The sequence below is a fragment of the Syngnathus scovelli genome, chromosome 8, assembly GCF_024217435.2.
Source record: "Syngnathus scovelli strain Florida chromosome 8, RoL_Ssco_1.2, whole genome shotgun sequence".
NCBI classification, from domain to species: Eukaryota; Metazoa; Chordata; class Actinopteri; order Syngnathiformes; family Syngnathidae; genus Syngnathus; species Syngnathus scovelli.
In genome coordinates this window covers 11,117,770-11,140,377 of record NC_090854.1, presented here as the reverse complement: position 1 = coordinate 11,140,377, position 22,608 = coordinate 11,117,770, and the positions used below count along the sequence as shown (strand labels likewise).

At 42.7% G+C, this 22,608-nt stretch overlaps 4 protein-coding genes and 1 non-coding gene across 6 annotated transcripts; 2 read left to right on the top strand and 3 right to left on the bottom strand.

Annotated features, from left to right (window-relative positions):
- Window positions 1–765: 765 nt before the first annotated feature.
- Window positions 766–2,602, bottom strand: tmem41aa (transmembrane protein 41aa). The gene is made up of 5 exons (XM_049727412.2): window positions 2,356–2,602; window positions 1,983–2,133; window positions 1,753–1,914; window positions 1,441–1,579; window positions 766–1,301 (listed from the first exon to the last, which is right to left on the bottom strand). Exons 1-5 carry the CDS (start codon window positions 2,529–2,531, stop codon window positions 1,078–1,080), a joined length of 852 nt encoding a protein of 283 aa, XP_049583369.1. The 5' UTR covers window positions 2,532–2,602; the 3' UTR covers window positions 766–1,077.
- A 404-nt stretch (window positions 2,603–3,006) lies between these two features.
- On the top strand, window positions 3,007–6,767 carry ehhadh (enoyl-CoA, hydratase/3-hydroxyacyl CoA dehydrogenase). The gene is made up of 7 exons (XM_049727388.2): window positions 3,007–3,222; window positions 3,453–3,556; window positions 3,849–4,018; window positions 4,251–4,362; window positions 4,523–4,627; window positions 4,813–5,154; window positions 5,316–6,767. Exons 1-7 carry the CDS (start codon window positions 3,149–3,151, stop codon window positions 6,548–6,550), a joined length of 2,142 nt encoding a protein of 713 aa, XP_049583345.1. The 5' UTR covers window positions 3,007–3,148; the 3' UTR covers window positions 6,551–6,767.
- A 38-nt stretch (window positions 6,768–6,805) lies between these two features.
- trnak-uuu (transfer RNA lysine (anticodon UUU)) lies at window positions 6,806–6,878 on the bottom strand. Its single transcript has one exon. It is a non-coding gene; the product is annotated as a tRNA-Lys (tRNA).
- A 353-nt stretch (window positions 6,879–7,231) lies between these two features.
- On the top strand, window positions 7,232–21,532 carry ankzf1 (ankyrin repeat and zinc finger peptidyl tRNA hydrolase 1). Of its 2 annotated transcripts, XR_007483120.2 has the most exons (18): window positions 7,232–7,368; window positions 7,884–8,019; window positions 8,100–8,194; window positions 8,378–8,480; window positions 8,547–8,758; window positions 8,898–9,007; window positions 9,214–9,367; window positions 9,457–9,679; window positions 9,780–9,878; window positions 10,034–10,207; window positions 10,278–10,385; window positions 10,529–10,802; window positions 10,928–11,039; window positions 11,115–11,282; window positions 11,364–11,434; window positions 11,511–11,653; window positions 16,866–16,994; window positions 21,421–21,532. XR_007483120.2 is itself a non-coding variant. In XM_049727386.2 (17 exons), exons 1-16 carry the CDS (start codon window positions 7,366–7,368, stop codon window positions 11,635–11,637), a joined length of 2,169 nt encoding a protein of 722 aa, XP_049583343.1. In that variant the 5' UTR covers window positions 7,232–7,365; the 3' UTR covers window positions 11,638–11,653; window positions 16,866–17,317. The 2 variants fall into 2 exon arrangements, 1 of the variants encoding a protein (XP_049583343.1); XM_049727386.2 differs by lacking the exon at window positions 21,421–21,532 and having other exon boundaries at window positions 16,866–17,317.
- glb1l (galactosidase, beta 1-like) lies at window positions 11,288–15,985 on the bottom strand. The gene is made up of 16 exons (XM_049727421.2): window positions 15,752–15,985; window positions 15,440–15,606; window positions 15,208–15,358; window positions 14,913–14,973; window positions 14,351–14,445; window positions 14,089–14,269; window positions 13,953–14,011; window positions 13,757–13,878; window positions 13,580–13,620; window positions 13,372–13,490; window positions 13,203–13,277; window positions 12,794–12,880; window positions 12,607–12,720; window positions 12,395–12,526; window positions 11,986–12,204; window positions 11,288–11,918 (listed from the first exon to the last, which is right to left on the bottom strand). Exons 1-16 carry the CDS (start codon window positions 15,809–15,811, stop codon window positions 11,715–11,717), a joined length of 1,887 nt encoding a protein of 628 aa, XP_049583378.1. The 5' UTR covers window positions 15,812–15,985; the 3' UTR covers window positions 11,288–11,714.
- Window positions 21,533–22,608: the final 1,076 nt, after the last annotated feature.

The window sequence follows — 22,608 nt, the reverse complement described above, 5'->3', positions numbered from 1 at the left end:
TAAATGCAGGATTTATGCTGTACGAAGTATGAATAATTGAAAGGCTTTCTGCTGCATGGGTGAAGTATACATTTACCGTAATTTCCGGACTATAAGCCGCACCGGACTATAAGCCGCACCAGCTAAAATTCAGGGATATTTTAGTTTTTTTCTTACATAAGCCGCACCGGACTATAAGCCGCACGTGCACATGAGTTTTTTTACAAAGAAAGACAGTACACAGAAAGCCGTAAAAATCCATAAATACGCCGCGCCGCCATTTGAGCCTCAGGGTTCAAAGTAACCTTCTGAATAAAATGCATTAAAAGTTCACATTCATTACAACTTGTTTTTGATGAGCAAAATGTCAGAAGAATTTAATTTAAATGCTGATTGATTGGGTTTTAATACAATGCAAATGGTCCAAACAGCGCCACTGCTTTGTGTAATCTCTGAGTCACATGGCAGAGTAAGAGAAAGGGTTTAGAGCCCTTTGACGCAGGTCACCTAGCGTGCATTCCTACTAAAACTCATAATAGTCACAAGCAACACAACCAGAATAAGCAGCAGCCATAGTAGTGTTTCAAAATAGTATTTTTGTTGTTGTTTTTTTCTTCAAGATACCGCACAACAGTGGTCCACAGCCTTTTTACGAGTGTGTAAAAGTGATCAAGTCATCACAAAAATCACGAAAAAAAAATCTTATATAAGCCGCACCTGACTATAAGCCGCAGGGTTCAAAATTTGGGAAAAAAGTCGCGGCTTATAGTCCGGAAATTACGGTACTAAAAATGAAGAACTTCCATCTATTTTCTACACATATACCTGACTTTGGCAAGTTACACTTGATTGTGCAGTATTTAAAAGTCAAAGTTGTATTTTCACTTTACAAATACTATTTTGTACTCTGTTCCGTTTTAACTTGTGTTGTCAAAGCTAGAGTTTTATTACTGGTGAGGTAGATGTTTACAACAGTCAAAAGTTGCGCAACACGCACAAGTGCGTCTCCCTCTCCGTATGTGCCCTGTATAGACGAACTGTCACCAAGTTTACCGACGGTCAGTTGTAGTAGTTCAAACGAACAACCCACGCGATGTGTCAGTGGACCTTCTTGTTGTCAGAGAGTCCGTTGTTCTCGTGCGTCCTTGTCCCTTTGAGGTGCCGCTGGCCGTAGTAGCGGATGAGAGCGCCGGGCAGCAGCGCCGCGCAAGCCGTGGCCAGAAGTTGCCAGAGACGCTGCCAGGAGAACAAGTGGTCCAGGGAGGAGACCTCCGCCAACATGACGCCAGTCTGCACGCAGATGAAGTTGTAGGGCAGCAGACCTAAGCGACAATTTGACATATTAAAACAAAGCTATGCATGTTCAACTGTCATTCTCGCTGTGGAGCAGTGTGAGTAGCAGTGACATAAGTTCATAAGTTCAAACTACAATCACAGTCGTTTATCAGCTGCTGTGCTTACCGATAAAGACTGAGCAGAAAAAGAAGGTGACGGGAATGTTTACGACGGGGGCGGACATGTTGAGGAACCAGTTGGGTGTCATGGGGAAGAACCTCAAAAAGAGAAGGAAGAAGAACAGGCAGTCCTTGTTGTCTTCCACCTGAATAGGAAGGAAGGAAGGAAGGAAGGAAGAACATTCAGATATTAAATCATCTTTCCCTATAGAAATGAATAGAAATGCACTTATTCCGTTCCACCTGCCTTGATAAAAAAAGATAAAGCAACACAACTCAAAGAACAAAATGGATCACTTGTGTGTTTGTGTATGTTCACCTTCCTCTGGAGCATGGCCACCTTATCGGGGAAGAAGCTGACGATATAGTGTTTCCCAAAGGCCTGAGACAGGAGATAACAGGCGGTGGAGCCCACCGTGGTGAGCACACAGGCCAGCAGCAGACCCCAGTGCAGGCCGAATATGGCTCCCGCTAAGATGTTCTACACAAAGGAAAAAGGCTTTGAATGGTTGTGAAAACACATCACATGCATTTGTGTTCTGATCTTACCAGGAAGGAGGATCCAGGGATAGCGAAGGACTGCTTGTAGAGGTAAGCGCTGCAGAAGAGCAGCAACACATAGGCCGTGTGCTCTGTCTTGTAGAATTGAAGGAGCTCAGACAGCTCCCGGAGATCCTCCAAGTCAGACGGAAACTTCAATCTGAAACAACAAAAAATAGACCTCAATAGTGGACAGTAGGGAAACGGAAACAAACAGGAGAGACAGTAAGACCATAAAACAGTTGTAATAATGTAACTAACTGCAGGTAAGTGTCTCTTTTCTTGTAAGATAACGAAAGCTAGACGTAATGTAATGTAATGTAACATTAAATGATGGTCAAGCTTAGCATCATTCATTTACAGATTTTGAAATTCCCCCAACCTGCTTCTTGTGTCCACGGTTTTCTCAGCGGACCCTTCTGCTCCCGAATCGGCATGTTGGGTCTCGCCAGCGGTCTGAGCGGGTCTCGGCGGTCCGGGGGGCAAGTACAAAGATAGTAAATAAAGGTACAAGGTTGCAGCGACGACCACGCAGACAAGTCCGATGAGTGAGCGCATATTCGCCACCCACGTTTGATTTGACAGCAAGAACAGCTGGGTCACGTGACAGTCGCAGAACCCGCAAGCGGTCGTTACGTCACTTCCCAACTCGTTGACGGTTGTCACTTGACCTTAAAATAATACAATAAAATTTCGACTAAGAAATAACAGCGTTTTCACCCAAAGTTGTTATATTTGAGCCAAAAATTGTCAAATTTCTATTAATATTTGAGTGTAAACAAGTGCGAAAGCAAACGTGGGCGCCCAAATAATGACGTCACTCTCCCCCCAAAAAACACACGTGGGATGGTCGTCAAAACCCGTCATATTTGAGTCAAAAAGTATGCATTTATGATCAGGGTATTCGGTGTAAAATTTACAGTACTCGTTTGTGCAACATTTTTAAATAGTAAATAAATAAATGCACAAATAAATACACTTACTCGTATATTTTCCTCCAAGCCACGTGGGGGCGCTCTGACTTGTTCTACGAACGATAAAAACAGCTGTGGACGCTGTCATGGCCACAAGGCGAAGAAAGTGTGCTAAAGTTGAAGTAGTTCTGACAGCAAAAACATTGAAGTTACAAAGTTCACTGCACGCAATAATAAAGGAGCAATCGCTAGTGTGGGAAAATGGCTCATTATTCTCGCGTTTCGGGAACTGTTGGCTTGATTACGCTTCGAAATCCTCCTGTAAATGCACTAAGGTAAATTGTGCAGATTTTCTTTGGAGATTTATTCTTCTTTGCCACGTTTGCTTTTAAGATTTGCACAATCTTTTACGGCACTGTGCGTTTATCGGGTTCACTCACACATGAGTTATTATGTATAATAATTATGTATATATTATGTATACATAATATATATACATATATGTATGGATTAGGACTGCAAATTTTTCACAGTCCCGTAACAATTAAATGTTTGTATTATACAGCGCGGCAGTACGTCAAGGCATCGTGGACGATGTGAAGAGAGCGCTCAGTGATCCTGAGGTGAAATCTGTTGTCATATGTGGACAGAATGGAGTGTTTTGTGGAGGTAAATACAATGTAAGACACAAATATACACATACATATAATCTCAGATATTTAGCCACCGCCTGCCCCCAATTTTAAAGGAAATACAATTTTGATTGTTTGGATTTTTTGGAAAAAAACATGCCACAAACTGTTTTTCCGATGGCTCCTTCAAGTCTCGAGAATTATGAGTAAAGCGCCCTCGCTTCACATAAAATAAAATAATTTATACAAATGGAGAAGCTTACATTGCAGAATGTTCATAGCAGCATTCAATATTGCATATACCCAATACTTTGTGCCTTTATTAACAGGAGCAGATATTAAAGAATTTGGGACTGCCATTACTGGGCCTCCACTGGTGCCAATGATCCACGCCATAGAGGCAGCGGACAAGCCAGTGGTGGCGGCCATAGAGGGGGTCGCTCTAGGTGGAGGCCTGGAGTTGGCGCTTGGCTGTCACTATCGAATAGCTCACTCCAAGGTTGGTTCAAAATTTAGATCTTAGTATAATAAACAATGTCCCAAGCAACTCTGAGATACTGTGGTATCATAGTGCAACCCCCACTTTGACTCAGAATCATTATTATTGGCCAAGTATGTACAAACATACCAGGAATTTGACTCCAGTAGTTTTAGCCACTTTGATAGCAACAAAAAACTATGACACATTATTGATGCTCACCAATCATCTTCATCTCTGGTCTCAATTTCAGGCTAAATTGGGGCTTCCAGAGGTGACTCTTGGTCTGCTACCTGCTGCAGGTGGAACCCAACGTTTGCCGAGGCTCACTGGACTACCGGCAGCTTTAGATCTCATTACCACTGGTAATAATGTGAAACATGCTTTTGCAAACACATTTTTGGATAAAAATATTTGTAGTCTGTGTAGTGTTCTTAAATGACCAACGGAGGTCAGCCTTGAGCATGATTTCGAATGTAATTTTTTCAACACGCAGACTCACTGACTGTCATATTTGTCTCACAGGTCGTCACATCAGCGCTGCTGATGCACTGAAACTTTCAATAGTCGATCAACTTACTGATCACAACGCTGTGGATGCAGCTGTCAAGTTTGCCAAGAGTGTTGCAGGTGAAACAAAAAGCAAACTACAATACTGCCAAATTTGAATAGTTTTAAAATGCCACATTTTGTCAATCTACGTTTGGCCCACGGTAATGATCGTGTGGCTAAAATAGAAAAGTAATGGTGGACTTTTTGGAATTTTGCACAGCAATGCAAGTGATTGTCTGAATCAGCTTTCCCCCTCCTTTCAGACCAGCCTCTGGACACCCGCCGTGTCAGCAAGCAGCCATGTCTTTGCCCTCCCGACGTCGATGCCCTCTTTGAGGCAGCGATGCAGAAGGTCCGCCGGAGCGCCCGTGGAGCCATAGCGCCGGTGGCTTGTGTCCAAGCGCTGCAAGCGGCCGCCACCCTGCCCTACGCCCTGGGCATGCAGCGGGAAAATGAGCTGATGGCCACGCTCTTCACCTCTGGCCAGGCTCGAGCTCTGCAGTACAGTTTTTTTGCTCAGAGAGTTGTGGCCAGATGGAGCATGCCCAGTGGTGCACGTTGGGACAGCAACAAGCCCAGGACCATCCGGAAAACAGCGGTCATAGGTAAGGCAATTAATATATTACAATGGCATCATTGTGTGCTATTTTAAGGTCCATATGTGATGGACTAGCTTGAAATAGAATTTCAATTCATATCGACAAAACCAACTGTACAATAAAAGTCACTTAAATCATCCTTTATTTTACATCTTTGGTCTTTTTAGGTCTTGGCACAATGGGGAGAGGTATAACAGTCTCCCTTGCTCAGGCGGGCTTGTCTGTGGTTGCCGTGGAAACCCATGAGAAGACACTGAAAGAGGCAAAGCAGGCCATATCAGGGATGCTACAGAGGGGGGCCAAAAGACGAGGGGTCGCCCCAGTACTTGACCTGATCACCTACAGTCAAAACCTCCAGGCAGTAGCCGATGTGGACCTGGTCATCGAGGCTGTGTTTGAAGACGTGGCCCTAAAGGAGCAAATCTTCCAGCAGCTGTCTGCCATTTGTAAACCAGAAGCGTTTTTGTGCAGCAACACGTCCTCATTGGACATCGACCTTCTAGCCTCGCGGAGTCGCCACCCAGAGCTGGTGGTTGGGATGCATTTCTTTGCCCCGGCACACGTCATGAAGCTGCTGGAGGTGGTGTATGGGTCACGCTCCTCTCCTGAAGCTGTGGCCACCATCATGAACGTGGGCAAACAAATGGGAAAAGTGGGCGTGGCTGTCGGTAACTGCCGCGGATTTGTGGGCAACCGCATGTTGAAGCCCTACCTAGAACAAGGCTTGTTCTTGTTGGAAGAGGGAGCCACACCCGAATTAGTCGATGGAGCCCTGGAGGAGTTTGGTTTCGCCATGGGGCTCTTTAGAATGTCTGACCTCTCTGGGATTGATGTCGGCTGGAACGTTAGGAAGGGAGAAGGTCTGGTGCAGCCTGGCACTACAGTTCGAGTCCGACAAGGGCGTAGGTACAGCCCCCTCGCAGATCTTCTGTATGAGCAAGGGCGGTTTGGACAGAAAACAGGTCGCGGATGGTACCGGTACGACAACAGTCGTGAAGCCAGGCCTGACCCGTGGCTGCACAGCTTCCTGGAAGGATATCGAGCCCAGAATGGCATGGCTGCGCGTCGCATAGATCCCCAGGAGGTGCTGGAACGCTGTCTGTACACCCTCATCAACGAGGGCTTTCGCATCCTTGAGGAAGGAATAGCAGCCGGACCCGAAGACATAGACGTTATCTATGTGCTTGGCTACGGCTGGCCCAAGCACCGTGGCGGTCCCATGTTCTACGCCAGTATGGTGGGCCTGACCAAGGTCGTGGAGAGGCTGGAGTACTACCAGGGGGTCCACCCCGATGTGCCTCAGCTGCAGCCCTGCAGGCTGCTCCGTCGGCTGGTGGCCGCCGGCAGCCCGCCTGTCCACAAGTGGAGAGATGTTATCAAGAAAACTCACAGCCATCTTTAAATCTGCAAGATTTGAATCCACCTCAAAATCGCATTTATCTAATGATGGCTGATTTCTTAGATGATAATCACATTCCAAATATGTATCACAAATTGAGTGCAATTTTCCAAAGTATTTGAGTAACCAGATTGCCATCATGAAACAGGATGATTTGCTCAAATGCTTGATGAATTCTTGATGGATTGATTACAAACTTTAGTAAAATGGTTGTGATTCAGACTGGATTATTAATTAAACGCACACAAAAAAAACATCCGCCCGAACAGGGACTTGAACCCTGGACCCTCAGATTAAAAGTCTGATGCTCTACCGACTGAGCTATCCGGGCTCTGCACACTAAGTGTAAATGTATTGTTATAATGGCAATAGTCTAAGTGGTTTCAGTATCCTAATTTTTCAAAGGTAAAATAATGCTCTTTGAAGGGTCTGAATCTCTTTTGTACCGAAAAAGACCATTATTATAACTCTAAGGATTCGTTTTCAGCAAAGACAGTGACATCTGCTGGCACTTTTGGGTTAAGGCAGTGATTCCTTCGAGGGTTGTGACAAAAGCTTTATATGAATTCTACACCACACCTACTATAAATATTAAGCAAAAAGCTACGAGTATATATTTTGTCTTCATTCCACAATTTATACATCATCATTTTGTAATAGTACATTTAAAAAAACGATTGATTAAACGACCGAACCATACACATGATGACCAGTAGAGGCACTGTAGTAATATGTGCTTTACACAACACCATTTAATGCAAACGGGGAAGTGGCTGCCGGTGTGTCATCTAACGTCAACGTAACTTTCGTGCCAATACATGGTAGGTCGATTGGTTTTTAAATATGAATTGTAATCTTTGTTGATTATAAATTCATCCGTGTGTTGTAGTTGTTTTTAATGTCGAACGTTAGTCTGGTATACATTTATGTATTTAGCATGGGCTGAATCCATCCTAATCAATGACTAGCCACTAACTAAAACGTCTCAAAACAGCACGGACGCACATTACACAATATTTATTTTATTTTATCTCAACACTTGCTTTCCCTCAGTCAAAGATTCTAAAATCTTAGTGTTAGTCTAAGCTCAAATTGTTCTTGGACTTACTCAAGACCTTCTAGTTACCATACGAGACTTTCAGATCTGTCATGTCGCTAGTTAAAGGTTTATTTGGTCTATTTTGTCACTATGCGACTCAGGAACATTAAACCTAGTCCTGAAAACGTAATTTTTCACGGCTGCGTCTTCTTTAATCAAAAATAATTTCATCTTTTCACCATGTTCTTTCGTGATTTAACTTGCTTTACCTAACATCTGCTTTGAATGTCGTTCCAGGTGTTTGACATGAACCCAGCTAGTTCAAACCACTGCTCCATATTTGACTTGTCTTCCAAAGATGAGGCCTTAACAGGACTCAGAGAAGTTAACCCCATCCTAAAACAAAGTGCTAACAGAGAGCCAGCCTCAGAAAGTATAAAGTGTTGTATTTTCATGATATATGTGTTATGTTAATAATGAACTGTTGTCACTGTTGGATTTCATTGCTTTCAGAGTTAGAAGATAAAGCGACGGAGGATGTCAGAGAGATCTCGGATAAGATGGCCTGCTCTGCCTGCAGATGCTCCTTCATTAACCGTGAAGAACAGGTAATCACTTTTACCGTAGAACCACAATTTATGAGTGACCAATTTTACCAACTGTATTTTTAAGAAAATAAATTGTGCCCCCTGAATCAAGGAACAAATTGAATTTGTAAATCTATGTTTTGCTGTGTTTATGTATCAAGATTTTTGACATGAATTGACATAGCAAACGTGTCAAATTTTCAGATGGAACACTACAAGCTCGACTGGCATCGATTCAACTTGAGACTAAAAATGTCAGGAAAGCCGCCAGTTACTACAGAGGAGTTTGAGAGGAAGACAGGAATTGGTAAGGAAAAAATGTTTGACACAGTTGGACATTATGTCGCTTATACACGTCCATATCACCGAACAGGAGATATGTCAAGTATCTCAGGTTCAGAGTCTGACTCGGACGACGAAGAATCCGATAAGGATGAGGGCGAAACGGACTGGAGCGCCGCTGGTGGGGATAATGACAACTCGGATGATTCGCGCTTAATGACAAGCAGGTTCTCCAGCAAAGTGCTCTTTCAGGATTCAGCGGGACATTACTTGTCAGTCTACCGCTGCATTCTTCACGGAAAGGTAAGGTTTAGGACTAGAACCCTTTCTAGATCTAAATTTCTCTGATAGCTATACTAAATTTATAAGTAGTACCAGAGAAAGATTGTTGAGTGACTTTTTCATTTTTCAAGCTGGTTTTAATTATATTTTTATTTATCAGTCAAATGAGGAGCAAGATTTGGAGTCCTGCTTAAAATCCATCACTAAGAGGACAATGTGGATAATCCTCATGACAGGTGGCGGCCATTTTGCTGGCGCAGTATTCCAAGGGTATGCTCGTCCTTTTTACCTTTTCACTTGTGTGGAGTTGGCTGGTGAATAATTCTGACTTCAAGGAATTTAGCAAAATTAAGCGCTTCAAACTTGTAGTGGAGCTGTTGTTTTGTCAAATGTTTTAAAAAAAAAATTTAGGCCAACAGACTCCATATTTTTCACACTGTCCAATGTTTCCTAACATTATGGTTTCACTTACGAAGGAAAGAAGTCCTTCAGCACAAGACCTTCCATCGATACACCGTGCGGGCCAAGAGGGGCACCGCTCAAGGACTCAAGGATTCTCAAAACCGCAGTCACACACCAAAGTCTGCGGGAGCCGCGCTAAGACGCTACAACGAGTCGGCGCTAGTCAAGGCAACCACCGCACTGCCTTTGCACTTAACTTTTTTTTTTTTTTTCACGATACCTAGAGGTCCTAACTTGCTTAATGTACATTTTTACAGGATATCCAGGATCTTTTGATGAACTGGGGAGATCACTTGAAGGAAGCATCAGCCATATTTATACGAGCTCCAAGCTACATTAAGACAATCTTCTTTGGCAGCCGCACAAGTCCGCTCGAAAAGAAGGACAGCAGAATTCGCAACATTCCCTTCCCCACGCGCAGGGCAACCTTTCGGGAAGTACATCGGGTTCACAGTGTGCTTTCCACAGTGGATGTTTACGGTAAATTGAATGATTACTAACTTGTACAATATCTATGTGTCGAAGTGGTTTGTCACACAAATGTTGTATGATCAAATGTTGATGCAACTTCTTGCTCCAGGGAAGGACACTGACCTGTCCACATTCAGCAGTGTATCAAAGAAGGCATGGAAGAAAACTGTCCAACCTGCAGCGCCACCGAGAACAGAACAAGAGGAAGGTCAGTTTCTGTATCAGAAACCGAGTCTGTGCAATTTTACACTGCCATAGTATAAAGTTTATTGATTAGACATCGATCGATGTTATCTCCATAAGAAGGGTCATGAAATGTGTTATACCACTACGACTATCAATTTATTATTGGTACATCCGTAGAAGATATCCAGAGCAGCTCAGATGAAGAGGAAGGAGGTGACATCCAGCTTGAGATGGTGGAGTTGACCATTGGAACACAGGATCTCAAGGAGTTTGACATCCAACCCTCCAGACACAATAGGAGGAGGTGGAGAAGGAGGAGAAAGAAGGAGGAGGAAGACAAACATGAAAAGGGTGTGTCTCCTTATGGAAAGTCAAGCGTTTGCTATTAATTGTAATAATTATCATAATAATTCTTTTTCAGATGCGGGAGAACTTAGTAACACCGAAGGAGACGACATAAATGTGGAAGCTGACACCCCTCAGCAGACACAACCGAAGAACAAGATTAGGAGGAAGAAACAAGCCAAAGGTAAATTAACACTTGACATTGAGTGAAACCTCATCACAGTAAGCGCCAATAGATTCTTTGGAGGATTCTTTTGCGATCCTTCTATGGGAGGAATGATTTAGTTGAGTGGTTCCACCGTATGAGCCTGTGTTGTCCTCTCACAGAAGCACAGGAGGACTCATGGGACTACAGTCTGAGGGACGCGCTCTTTACAGCCTGCAAGGTCGGAGATGTAGATGCCTTGAGCCGTCTCCTCCGTCTTTCCGAAAAGCCTCGGGAGACGTCGGTTGACGAGCCTGCAGATACCCCCAGTCCTTTGACTCTTCTTAATAAGCATATTGACTCTTCGGCCTTCACTTTGCTGCACGTTGCATCAGCCGCTGCTCAGAAGGCTGCCGTCAGGCTGCTGCTGGATGCTGGAGCTGACCCGGCATGCAGGTAGGAATAGAACTTATTAGATTTTCTTTTTTAAATACCTGTTAAATCTTGGTGCTCCATGTACTATAAAAGTTTGATGGGAGTATCTCTCAAATTTGAAATGACGTAACAAATTTTTCTCCCAGTGATAAGAAAGGGCAGACCCCATATAACGTCAGCCCCGACAAGGACACCAGGAACGTGTTTCGGAAGTACATGGGCGAACATCCCGACAAGTACGACTACAACAAGGCTCGGGTAGGAAGTTTATAATGTCAACTGTGACACGTGCACGCAAATGAAATCGACTTTTAGCATCTGCTCTCCCCAAAGATACCTGGGCCTTTAACGGCAGAGATCGAATCGATGAAGACGGAGAAGAAAAAGGCTCAAAAGGCGCTGAAAAAACAACGTGAAAAGACACTAAAGGAGGAGAAGAGGAAACAGGAAATGGAAGAGGAGGAAAAGAAGAAATTTGCATCCTTATCAGATCGGGAAAAGGTGACTTCTGTTCTTGTGCAAATGTTTATTTAATACTCATTTGAATTCCAGCCTGTATTAAACAGTTGTTTTGAACACTAGAGAGCTTTGGCAGCTGAAAGGAGGTTAGCAGAACAAGTAGCGGCAACTGGAGTCAGCCTCTCCAACGTCAAGTAAGACACTTGTGTGGCCACATTCGAAAAGTGTCACAAAATGTCCAGCAAATGTCAATTTTGTCCTTTTCACCAGGAGATGCTTTCAGTGTGGTGAGTCTCTGCTGGGCAAGATCCCGTTCCAATACCTGGATTTCTCCTTCTGCACCCCTCGTTGTGTGCAAGCGCATCGCAAAGCTAACGCTCCAGCAGGAAAGAGCTAAAGACTCTAAAATGAAGGTACTGCAGTAATAAAATATTTTAAGATGGGAACGACATGTTGTTATTTCAAACTTGATGGTCATGACTTAGCAGCTTTGGCTTTGAGGAGAGGTCGGTCCATGAAGAGCACCCTTGTATGTACTGGTGCCTCCTCCAGCTCCAGCACGGTGATGTTGTTGGGCAAGGTAGTGCTGAGCAAGGGTCCGGGAACATAAAGTGTTTGCTGCGGGCCTCTGGTTGGCCAATATCGCCCCAGATTGACACCGTTGATCCAAACCTGACCCTAACAGTGGATCAAGATAGGCACACTTAATTAAATTGTAAAGTGTTATTTAACTGCGCTAACCTACCTTTGTCCATTCATTTAACTTGAGAAAAGTGTCCCATGCTCGACCACTCGGCTGCAGTGTTCCCATGTAGACGCTCGGTCCAGTGGAAGGTCCGTTTGTTCCATTGTGAAGGCTAACCGTGTGAGGCCATCCAGCAGCAATGGCGCCATCAATGTCCAAAGGGTACATCTTCCAGTCAGTGAGTACATCTTGGCCCAAGATTAGGTTGCTGATGAGACCCTGGAATTGATGTAATTTAGCCTTAAAATCATTGTTACTCTTATGAGTCTTTTCTTCATGGCCCCTTCTGTGCTCTGCTTCTTGCCGTTTGTGGGTTTCCACATGACCTGTAACTAGACGCAATACCTGCAAAATACATTGCAGTGACGGGCCTTCATGTTCACTGACAAACAATGGATTGTTGCCTTGCCTTGTTGTCATTCATATGACTGCCAAAATTAACTCTTCCCATATTCTCCACAAGAATGTCCATGACGTCCCCCTGCCGTCCAGTCACGTTTATCACCAGTACGGTGTCTCTCTCCAAGAGACCCTGGAAAACCTGTTCACATAATTTGACCCAAATAATAACATTCAAACTCGATTTGACTTGTAACACACAAGTTGATTGCGAGAGCTTACCCCATTGATGGACACATATGCGCGGTCACGAACGCCATTCATGGGAGAGATGAGCGGTGTGGGCTCTGCAAGGTCCCTGGGAAGACTGGTCCGATACAGCATGTAGCCGTAGTACTGAACACAAATGACGCGTTAGATTTGAGGCAAACCAGCAGCTAGGAGATTTCTGTTTTGAGAGGGACGTTACCTGTTTGAGCTCCTCAAAAGTCAAAGGGTACTTTGATAAAACAGGCTCCACAAAAAGTGTGTCCAATAGACTGCTGATGTTGCCCACCTGGGGGGGAAACATGTTTGCATGAGTGACAAAGTACTGAAAATGTGATTGCCGGCAAAAAAAAAAAAAAAAAAATCAATTAGAAAACTGCAAACAACCTATTAGTAAGCTTATGCATTACAAATTTGCATTAAAAAAGGATAACTGTAAGCTATAAATATAAACATATATTTTTTTTAAGTCTGAGTTTCAAGCTTTCAACTGAATTACTAAAATACTGTCAATGAACGTTTCTACAATTTTATGCATTGCGATGCACCTTGATATAAAAAAAATGGCTTCCTGGAAATTATACGTAATACAACTTGTGGCAAAAACTTACCTTTGTGAGCATCACAAAGCCGTAGGCAAATTTGGGAGTAGCGGGTGGCATTGGTCCGAGGGGAATGCGCTTAAACTGCAGAGAAAATGACACGATGCTGTTTTTCACTACGTGTGCAAGTGTAGGCGTTCCATCAACATTGTGTAGGTGGCGTGTCAAGCCATCATGCCGTTTTAATGACGTCTCGGATGGCCATCAGTTTCTCTGTGGGGTCCCCTGCCTCTGATAGCGGGGCGTCATAATCGTAACTCGTCACCACGGGACGGAATCTGGTGTCATGGTCAGCGCCTTAGCGTAAATTGTGACAAGAGTTGAGTGACAAAGAAACAAAGAAGATTTTAAATACTGCAAGTATAGGCAGTGACTTTAAACCCCACCATTCCAGTAGCCAAAGTTGGTCCCTCCTTCAAACATGTACCTGGGGGAGGAGGAGGGAGGTGGTGGAGTAAACTAAAGCTGAACTAAATCGTTTTCAAATTCAAAATCAGTCAGCCAGCCGAATAGATTTCTACTCTGGAGAAAAAAAAAAGTACTTAACGTTTGTATGGACATACATGTTGACGTTAGCGCCCATGCTTAGCATCTCTGCTAACCCTCTGCTGACCTTCTGAGTATCAACCATGGCATGTTCATCACCCCAGTGGTCCAACCAGCCAGTATAATACTCTGAGTTGACCTGCAACATTTCACAAGAACACATTTCACTTGTGCCAATAAATACCGCAAGGATAACTTTGTGTTACAACTCACCAAAGGACCTTGCGGTTCAAACCGCCTTTGCCTGTTGAAGGCTTCTGTTATGTTGTCACCTACGCAAAAGCAAACACAACTATGACTTCCGATCAAATACGCTGTTCTTAAAGACCATTCCCAGCAAATGCCAAACCTGTGCCAAAGTCCACAGTGGCGTATAATCCCTCCAGAGTCCCGCATGTCATTTCCTTATCCGTGTTGCCATCGGTGGTGAACAGGACGGTGTCTTGGCCCAGAAAAACTCGCAGCAGGGTCCGCAGGTGACGCATGTAGTTGTAGTCACAAGCGTAGTAGCTTCCGTACTCGTTCTCAACCTAGCGGTGACAGACAGCGGAAGCAACCGGCAGAAGAGATTTGGAGGTTCCACTTGAGAAACAATGCAGTTATTCCTTTACCTGGACACTGATGATGTTCCCGCCATTGGCATACAACCAGGGTGTCATTTTGGGGAGGAGAACAGCAAACCAGTTAGTGACCGCCTGTAAATAATCTGGAGAAAAAAAAGTACAGTAGTTTAAAGATATCAAGCCCAAAAAAGTATTTTTTGTAGGGCTGCAACTAACGATTATTTTAATAATAGATTAAGCTATCGACTATTTTGTTGATTAATCGATGAATCGGATTTTTAAAAAAAAAAGTTAATTTCGGTCCCTTTATTGAAACGTGGCATTATTTGAGATTGATAGTGCAGAATACATGAATTATGAGTCAATTCATCATTTGATCTGTAACCTGTTAAAAAAAAAAATCGACAAACTTTGGTTTCATTTTTATTCGTTGAAGCTTTCATGGAGGATAACAGATAGTAGAATATTTATTGTTGACAAGTTGAAATTCTGAGAATTTTGACAATTTTACATTTAAAAAAGGTATCAAAACGATTAATCGTTTGTCAAAAATCACTAAATTATTAATTAATCGTTTCGCCTCTAATTCCCTCAGATTTGTATGTTGTACCTGTATCAGCTGAGCGTAGTCTTATGTTGTTTCTTTGGAGTAACCATGCTGGTAACCCACCCTATAAGAGAGAAAAATTCTGGTTACTTCACTGTCGTAAAGCGAGGACATTTTGGCGTTGGCTTAAAACTTTGCAACGGTGACCGATTGACTTATCAATCTATCCTGTGGGATGTTTCAAATTTTCTATCGAACCAGAGGTTGCCCACAGATGGACTGTGTTCGAGCAAAGACACTCCTCTGGACTTAACAACTTAATTATATGACTTTATTACATGATTTTATCATTCCTCACCATCTCCCATTCAGCACAGATGTACGGGCCTGGGCGCAAGATCACCAAAAGGCCTGTCTGATTGGCCAAATCCAAGAAGTGCTCCAAATCCCGATCCCCTGTGAAGTTGTGGATCCCTTCCACTGTTTCGTGAAAGTTCCAAGGAATATATCTGCGTGCAGGGCCCAAACAAATATCATCAGCTAGTCCGACATTACTGACATAGAAGTTGTTAGTGATTCTCCAGGCTTACATTTGGATGGCATCGAGGCCCGCCATGTACATCTTGAGCAGCCGATCCTTCCAGTAGAAACGTGGGATTCGGGAGTAGTGGATGCTGCCTGAGACATACTGAAAGGGCTGCCCATCTTTTAGGAAGCAATTGTTTTTATAGTCTATTGTGAAGGATCTCTTAGACAACTGCAAGACAAAAACATGTTCTCAAAATTAGACGATTGATTTTTATCAATTGATTGGAGGTAGGACAAATTTATTAATATTATTGACTTAATTGATATGTCAAGTATTTCAAAGAAGAGTTTACACCTTTCATATTTTAGCTTACCCCTTTGGCAGGAGAACACATACAGGTCAATGTGATGAAAAACAAGACACTCGCGTACATTTTGGTTGCCTTTCGCGTTTCCCTCTAAAGAAGCCAAAACATTTCTATTTCTATTGTGTTAAACATTATTGTGTGTGTTTCGAGCACTTCAACTCAGCAAGTGTGAGCCTTCTAGTTTGCTGTTACCGAGCTGGACCATGCGCCATCATGTGACCTGCTGTGTACGTAGGCGGTGCGCGTCTTTGGACTCATAGTAGATAACGCATATGGCTTTTACTTGTATGTCAATGTCGTCGCCATATTGGATGTGGCACATTTGGCCCATTAGAGAAGCCGCCTCACATTCTTGTGCTTCTTGGAATAGTGTAAAGATGTACATTTATAATAATCAGGTTTAAATTACACGTATTTTTGAGATTACTGTTTTCCACAAGTCCCAGCAATTGGATACACAGGTTTATTTTAACCAAGTTGAAATTTAAAAGACCAAAAAATATGATATAAATTATATCCTCCACGGGCACAAGATGGCGCTCCAGAGTAGCTGATTCTACACTCAATATAGTTTTACATATTTGGCGATAAACACGGGTTCACTGTTCTATGGGAGACACGTTCAGATGATGGATCCACAACATGCATTTGCCACATACTCCCAAGTATAGTTAATCAATATAGACGACATCATTTCTTACGCGCTGTCATTGGCGATCAATGAGAACGATGCCATACTTTTTAGCTGTCATTGGCAATCGATGAGGGTGGTGACATCCTTTGAATGACTGGATCATTTCAGCTGGTTATCAATAAGTAAGCTGGCTTTGTGATGACGCATAGTCTTTCTGATGGTTCATTGTGATACCGTGAATGCAGTATTGTGTGTGTGTGTGTGTGTGTGTGGGGGGGGGGGGTCATGAGAATACACACGGAGGAGAATTCACACACAAGTAATATAGAAAGTAGTGAAGTATCGATCTGTCAAGGTGTTAAAAAAACGTCCAACGTTCTAGTTTACTACCTTTCATTGGAATCCCCTCAATTTGTTTCTGAGAAAAGCGCCCAGAATTGATTAATAATTCAGTTTCTATGTGCCTGTGTTTCACCTTTATTACAGCTGCGTGTCATCATACATTTTACTACCAGTGATTGGACTTGGGAAACGGATGCAGCTCTGTCATTAGAAGATCTGTGGCTGGGTGTGGATGTTTTTCCATGATTCCCAGCTCTCAAGCTTGGCAGCAAGGTGCATTTATCTTTTTCCTTTTTTTTTGTTTTTAAATCAGGATTAATTGTTAAGCCCGTGGCCTTCATGTTTTTCTCATGGTGCTTCTCAAGAGCATGTCTCCCATGTAATGGTCTGGAACTGAGCCACTTGATATGAGTAATGAGTAACTTATTTTGAACACACGCTATCCTGCTAACTTCTAACTCTTTAAAATGTTTAAAAAATGCTGGAAGACTGTTATATAAAATTACAAATTCTAAATAGGCCTACATTACAGGCTATATGTGTGAAGATAAGACCGTGACTGTGTAGTACTGAATTATACACTTTTTGCATTCAAACTTTTTTGCCATGTCTGTTTTTCTGATGTTTTTGCCGTGGCTAAAACAGCATCTCGTGATGCACTTAGGCATCCAGCACGAGTCCTCTCTTCTTATCTATACAAGAATTTTAGACGTTACACCCTCAAACATTTTATTCCACTGATAGTGGCTTTCTTACTGGACGCCAGAGTCGACATCCAAATAAAAAGTACACGAGACCCAACCTCACTCCAATCATTGAGTCCGTCACAAGCCATCAGGGAGAAGCAACCGTCCATCTGTGTCCACCTGTTGACAAGTCATCATAACAGGAAATTGCCAATATCATTTCTAAACACACGATTATTTTGGATTTGGTGTGCCAGTGTGATGTTTCAAAAAGTATGTAGGTGCATTGAGAAGAAGCCACAAAAAATACCTGGCTGTTGCAGTTGGCACATATTTTAGTTACTCAACTTTAACCTGGTCCATCAGCACTCAACTTTTCCTAAACCCATAGGTGGCACAATTGAATTGCACAGAGAAGCTCAAACTAGCAGTAAGTCTTTAAGTTCCATTTCTTATGCATGGCTGCCATGGAGTGTTCATTGCATAAAACGTGTCCCAAAGCATTGATAACCTATTCTTCAATTCCGTCTAATAAATTGCCCAGTTCTGATATTAGAATATCATGGAGGAGTTCATTCTGGTCGTCAAAACGTAAACTTCAAATATGATATAAACTCAATAATTAAGTTAAGGCTGTGTGACTGAGTAGTGAGTCTATATAATAGTTTTACTTTTTGAAGTGAACTACCACAAAAAAAAAAAAGGTTTCCCACGATATACCAATTTAGTGACATGCACCTGCATTCAATGTGCAAGATATGTTTTGAGTGCACATCGCTGTTACACACAAAATTTTGATCGAAGCCCTCAAGGTTCCTGTGACGGCAATAAAACATCCACACACACATAAAATACACACACTTGGCCATGAATCCCTGGCACTCACTCACTCATCGTGGCACATGATAATGTGGTGAAAATAACAGTCAGTGCAGGCAAAGGGTAGCTATGCACAGCAGTATAGTTTAGTGGGCCTCCATGCATACATACGACCTGTTTAACTTGATCATTGCATTGCCACTGGCTCATATGCAACACTGTGTGTGTGTGGGGGTTAATGGATGGATGGAGGGAGCAAGAAGGGGGACGGCAAATGTGATAGATGAATATATCATCTGGATTTGTTTATGGCCTAACCCTAAAATATCATGCCTCAGCTTAGACTATATCAAGGGACACAAATGCATTTTCAGTTCGCTATCATGTTGACAGGGTTCAGCCCAGTAAAATGCTGGGCCAATGGCTTTTCGGACTTTTGTTACCATGATGTTACGGTGAGGCGCAATAAGAACAAGTAAAAAAAGCAACTAAAGGACAGCTCGTAATTATTAAATCTTGTGGATCGGGCTACTTGTAAGATACCAAGGTTTACGTGGTCATTTTGTTTCATACTTGATGGCTGCCTGGACAGACCAAAATATTTGTAGACAAGCCATTGAAAAAGCAGTTTTCCATGTTACATCCCCTGTGAAGTAAAAATTGTTCTTAACAATTATATTTTCTATGTACCCTGTCCTAAACATGGTATACCGAATAATATTTGTGTAAAATGAATTAAGCAGAAAAATCTACCCGCTTTTATTTATTTCAGGGGGCGGCCATTTTGCCTTGTACTGTCGACTGAAAATGATGTCACAGTGTGTAAGGGTCCACCTTCCAAATGTCGCATGACCAAACCAAGAAAGCCATGACAGTCGTTAGAGCAGTGGTTCTTAACCTTGTTGGAGGTACCGAACCCCACCAGTTAGTGTTTTTTTTTAATTTTTTTTATTCTAGACATAGATGTTTTTTACTGGTGCACAAAAGGAGCCATGCATGAACATCACCTTGTTCAAAGAACAAAACCAAAACAATGCATGAACTCACAACAAATTACATACGGGTAAATCAGAATTTACACAATAAATCAGGTTTGTTCGGACCTCCTCAGTGGAGGCTCTGTCGAACCCTTGTGACCGCCTCACCTAACCCCTAGGGTTCGATCGAACCCAGGTTAAGAACCACTGCGTTAGAGAGAGCCCATGAATGACTTGTGCACGTTCACAACAAAGAGCAGGCACAGTCGCTTTTTGTAATCAAAAGACTGTGGACTAAAACCGTGTTGGGATGTGTGGGTTGATGTTGGGATGTGTGAGTTGATGCAAGTTTGCATCAAAGAGAAAAATTAATAAATAGGTATAATTCAAACAGAGGAATGCAGGACAGGGTGTGGTGAAATAGAGATGGTGGGGTGATAAAGAGTAATGAAAAAGCACGCGAGTGGGAGGGAGCTGAGTGGATGGATAGCGTGCGTGAGTAATAATATGTCGTCGTCAAGGGGGTGGGAGGGAGAAAGCGTGGCTGTTGTCGGCTGATGTATGATGGCGGCTGCGGCTGGAGGGATGGTGCAGAAAGCCAGATGAGAGCAATGGGGGGGGGGGGGGGGGGGGGGTCATGGCAATAAAATGGTGAAAGGACTACTGATGCAGAATTACTCTGGCGCCCCAAGCAATGACACTAACAAATTCATTGCAATGTAAAATACCAACACATTTATGTTTACCGGCAGAACACATGAGCAACTTTTCTGCTTAAGTTGAGATGTCAGGAGTAGTGGGAAAAAAGACTACAGTAAATAAACAAGCTTTTTAAATGGATTGGATCTTCTGATCTGAATGATTTACTTAACTCACCGATGACGCCAATCATATTTTGTTATTTAAAAACCATTGAGATGCGTGGATTGTTTTGTAGCCTCACTATAATTCCTCTCTATTCTTTTGGGATCAATGTGAGAAACAAAAAGTCCCCCCCCAAAAAAACTGAACACATGCTCACAATTTGACTTTAGCTTAGCAGAGATGGACAAGCCATTTGTAGGCTACGCTAGAAACAAACAAAACATTTTTATGTCTCTCTACTGAATCACAATTACTGAGCACACAATGCCTACCCTGAATAACGACAAACAAAGTCAGTAAGCAAAGTGACGGACTGGTGACGCTAAAGTGTCTTTCTACTTCATTAATATTTCCCCCGCCTGTTGTTCAAATCTCCTTGCAGAAATTAAGTTCAGTCAATCTAACACAATGGGACTCATTAGCAGCGAAGGGCTAACCATTCCCAATGCCACCACATGCATCCTAAGTATGTTGCACACAGATGGTTACTTTTCTTCCATGCGTCGTTAAAAACTCAAGGTAAAAAAAAAAAAAAATGATATGGGAAATTATATGGAAGCAGCACATTTAGCGTTATGAATTGCAATACCGAGCAAGGCTGACTGAAGGGAGGCATTCTTAATCAGATTGTATTAGCTGCATATTATTTCCCCAAAAATGATCTGAGGCGCTGTCAGGATGAAAAACTAAATCAGAATGTCATGAATTTATCTTTTAAATTATGAAAGCAGCACCCTGAGACTTATTAGGTTTCGCTCTTTATCAACGGGAATTCTGATATCAGATCGACTAAGGCAATAATTCACACACCTTTCATCACGGCCTCCTGGCAATAGACAATCTTTATTATCAGAGCGCTCATCCAGAGCAGAGCTGAACCTGCTATGTGTCTATGTGGAGAAGTATACGTATCCTAAAGCACTGTCGGGGAATGCTTCAATATCCAGCTAATAAAGGCGACGTTGTATTTCATACAAACTTCATCTCACAATATGCATCATGGCCAAAGATGTACGCTATGAAATGAAGCCGTCGCTTTCTGCAGGCGTAAAAAGCAGGATGATAGAGATTTTCAATAATCAATCCATATTTTGTTTTTATCAAGGACCAACACGCCAAGGTGCAAGAGTCAGTGATAAGGTGTCTGACTTCGGATCAGAAGCTTGAGGGTTTGAGTCCCTTCACAGTTGATTTTAACTTCCACCCCTAGCTGATGCTGATATTGGTTGAAACTACTACACATGAAAATTATAGTAATAACAATTTAATAATGGTTACATCTAACGACTAATGACAAGAATGCCCATCTTCATATATTCAGTGTCAGCTTACATTGGATCCGTTTAATTACAGGGCCGATTTGATGGCATCCCGTCGTCCCAAATGATGTCTATGAGCTCTTGCTTTCTGTTGGCGGGACGCTTCAGAGCTGCCAGGGAGTGAGAATGCGTGCGAGGAACGATTCCCACGACGGCGCCTCTCCTGCCAACTGTCTGTGAGTAAGCACCTGCCTCTCACTCGCCGTCCGTGGTTTACCTGTCGCTCAGGTCGGCGTTGCAAGCGAGAACCTTCCCCACTTGTTTGTTCACCTCCAGTTATTCTAAATTCCATTTTAGTATCATGTAGAATTGTATCGTCTTTCAATTAAGGTTTGAACAATTCATCTTTTTAAATCATTCTGTGATTGTTTGCACTTCCTCCGCCGTGAATGCGATAAGTGGAACGACTTTTAATTGGTTGTACTATGAAGTATTAATATTTCACAGTTTTTGCGGTAAGGTCACACTTTAAATGAGGCAAACTGCCGTTGGTGACAGATCTATTCGCACCTGCAGTTTTCAAATAATCTTGGTGCAAGCGGCTAAAAAAAGAAATGTTGGTTAGCATGGTCCTTATTTAGAATACTGAAGCAAACCCTCATCTAAAAATATCATTTAGTTATATCGGGGATATAGCATGGGAAAGATTTTTTAAGTGATAGTATACAAATAGTTGTCTTGGAGGTCGTAAAATTAAGTTGCAAGTTTAATAATTGCTTCCTCGATGACATCAGCTGGTTGAATATTCGCCATTTTCAAGCTACCAAAAGGTAAGCTAAGCTGCAGTGTTATGGTGGGTGGGGGAATATTTTAAATGCTAATGCTCAGCAAGTGGCGAGATGAAATGAAAAACAGATTAAGCAAGAGGATGTGGTAACGAGAGCGGCGAAGCTGCTCACACGTTTGAGAAGATCTGAGTTTGACTGGGAATCAAGGGGGGGGGGGGGCAGGAAGTAGTTTTCACACTCAGTACCACGCACCAAGGCGTCGTCCACGTGGCTGTCTGAGCGGTACTTCAAAGACACGCTCAATGCGGCTTCTCGTAAACGCATCACTGAGCGAGTTATCGTTGCGGTTTTTACAGTACACACGTCACCACGATAGATGACTGAAATAGATATACGCCATCCTCAACAGGATGCAGCTCCATGTTGGTCTAAGCACATAAAGAGCGTAACAATTCAAAAAGCTGGAATTTCAAAATTCATCCTCTCGGTGCCCA

Excerpts from the sequence above, each read along its gene's own strand:
- ehhadh (XM_049727388.2), top strand. The coding sequence starts at position 3,149 with ATGGCTCATTATTCTCGCGTTTCGGGAACTGTTGGCTTGATTACGCTT. Across the intron at positions 3,557-3,848 it reads GAATGGAGTGTTTTGTGGAG|GAGCAGATATTAAAGAATTT; the intron begins GTAAATACAATG and ends CTTTATTAACAG. Across the intron at positions 4,363-4,522 it reads TTTAGATCTCATTACCACTG|GTCGTCACATCAGCGCTGCT; the intron begins GTAATAATGTGA and ends TTTGTCTCACAG.
- glb1l (XM_049727421.2), bottom strand. The coding sequence starts at position 15,811 with ATGTACGCGAGTGTCTTGTTTTTCATCACATTGACCTGTATGTGTTCT. Across the intron at positions 14,974-15,207 it reads TCTGTGCTGAATGGGAGATG|GGTGGGTTACCAGCATGGTT; the intron begins GTGAGGAATGAT and ends TCTCTCTTATAG. Across the intron at positions 13,621-13,756 it reads ATGGGCGCTAACGTCAACAT|GTACATGTTTGAAGGAGGGA; the intron begins GTATGTCCATAC and ends CTCCTCCCCCAG.
- ankzf1 (XM_049727386.2), top strand. Across the intron at positions 11,040-11,114 it reads ACGACTACAACAAGGCTCGG|ATACCTGGGCCTTTAACGGC; the intron begins GTAGGAAGTTTA and ends CTCTCCCCAAAG. Across the intron at positions 11,283-11,363 it reads CCTTATCAGATCGGGAAAAG|AGAGCTTTGGCAGCTGAAAG; the intron begins GTGACTTCTGTT and ends TTTGAACACTAG.
- tmem41aa (XM_049727412.2), bottom strand. The coding sequence starts at position 2,531 with ATGCGCTCACTCATCGGACTTGTCTGCGTGGTCGTCGCTGCAACCTTG. Across the intron at positions 2,134-2,355 it reads ACCGTGGACACAAGAAGCAG|ATTGAAGTTTCCGTCTGACT; the intron begins GTTGGGGGAATT and ends TTGTTGTTTCAG. Across the intron at positions 1,915-1,982 it reads TCCCTGGATCCTCCTTCCTG|AACATCTTAGCGGGAGCCAT; the intron begins GTAAGATCAGAA and ends TCCTTTGTGTAG.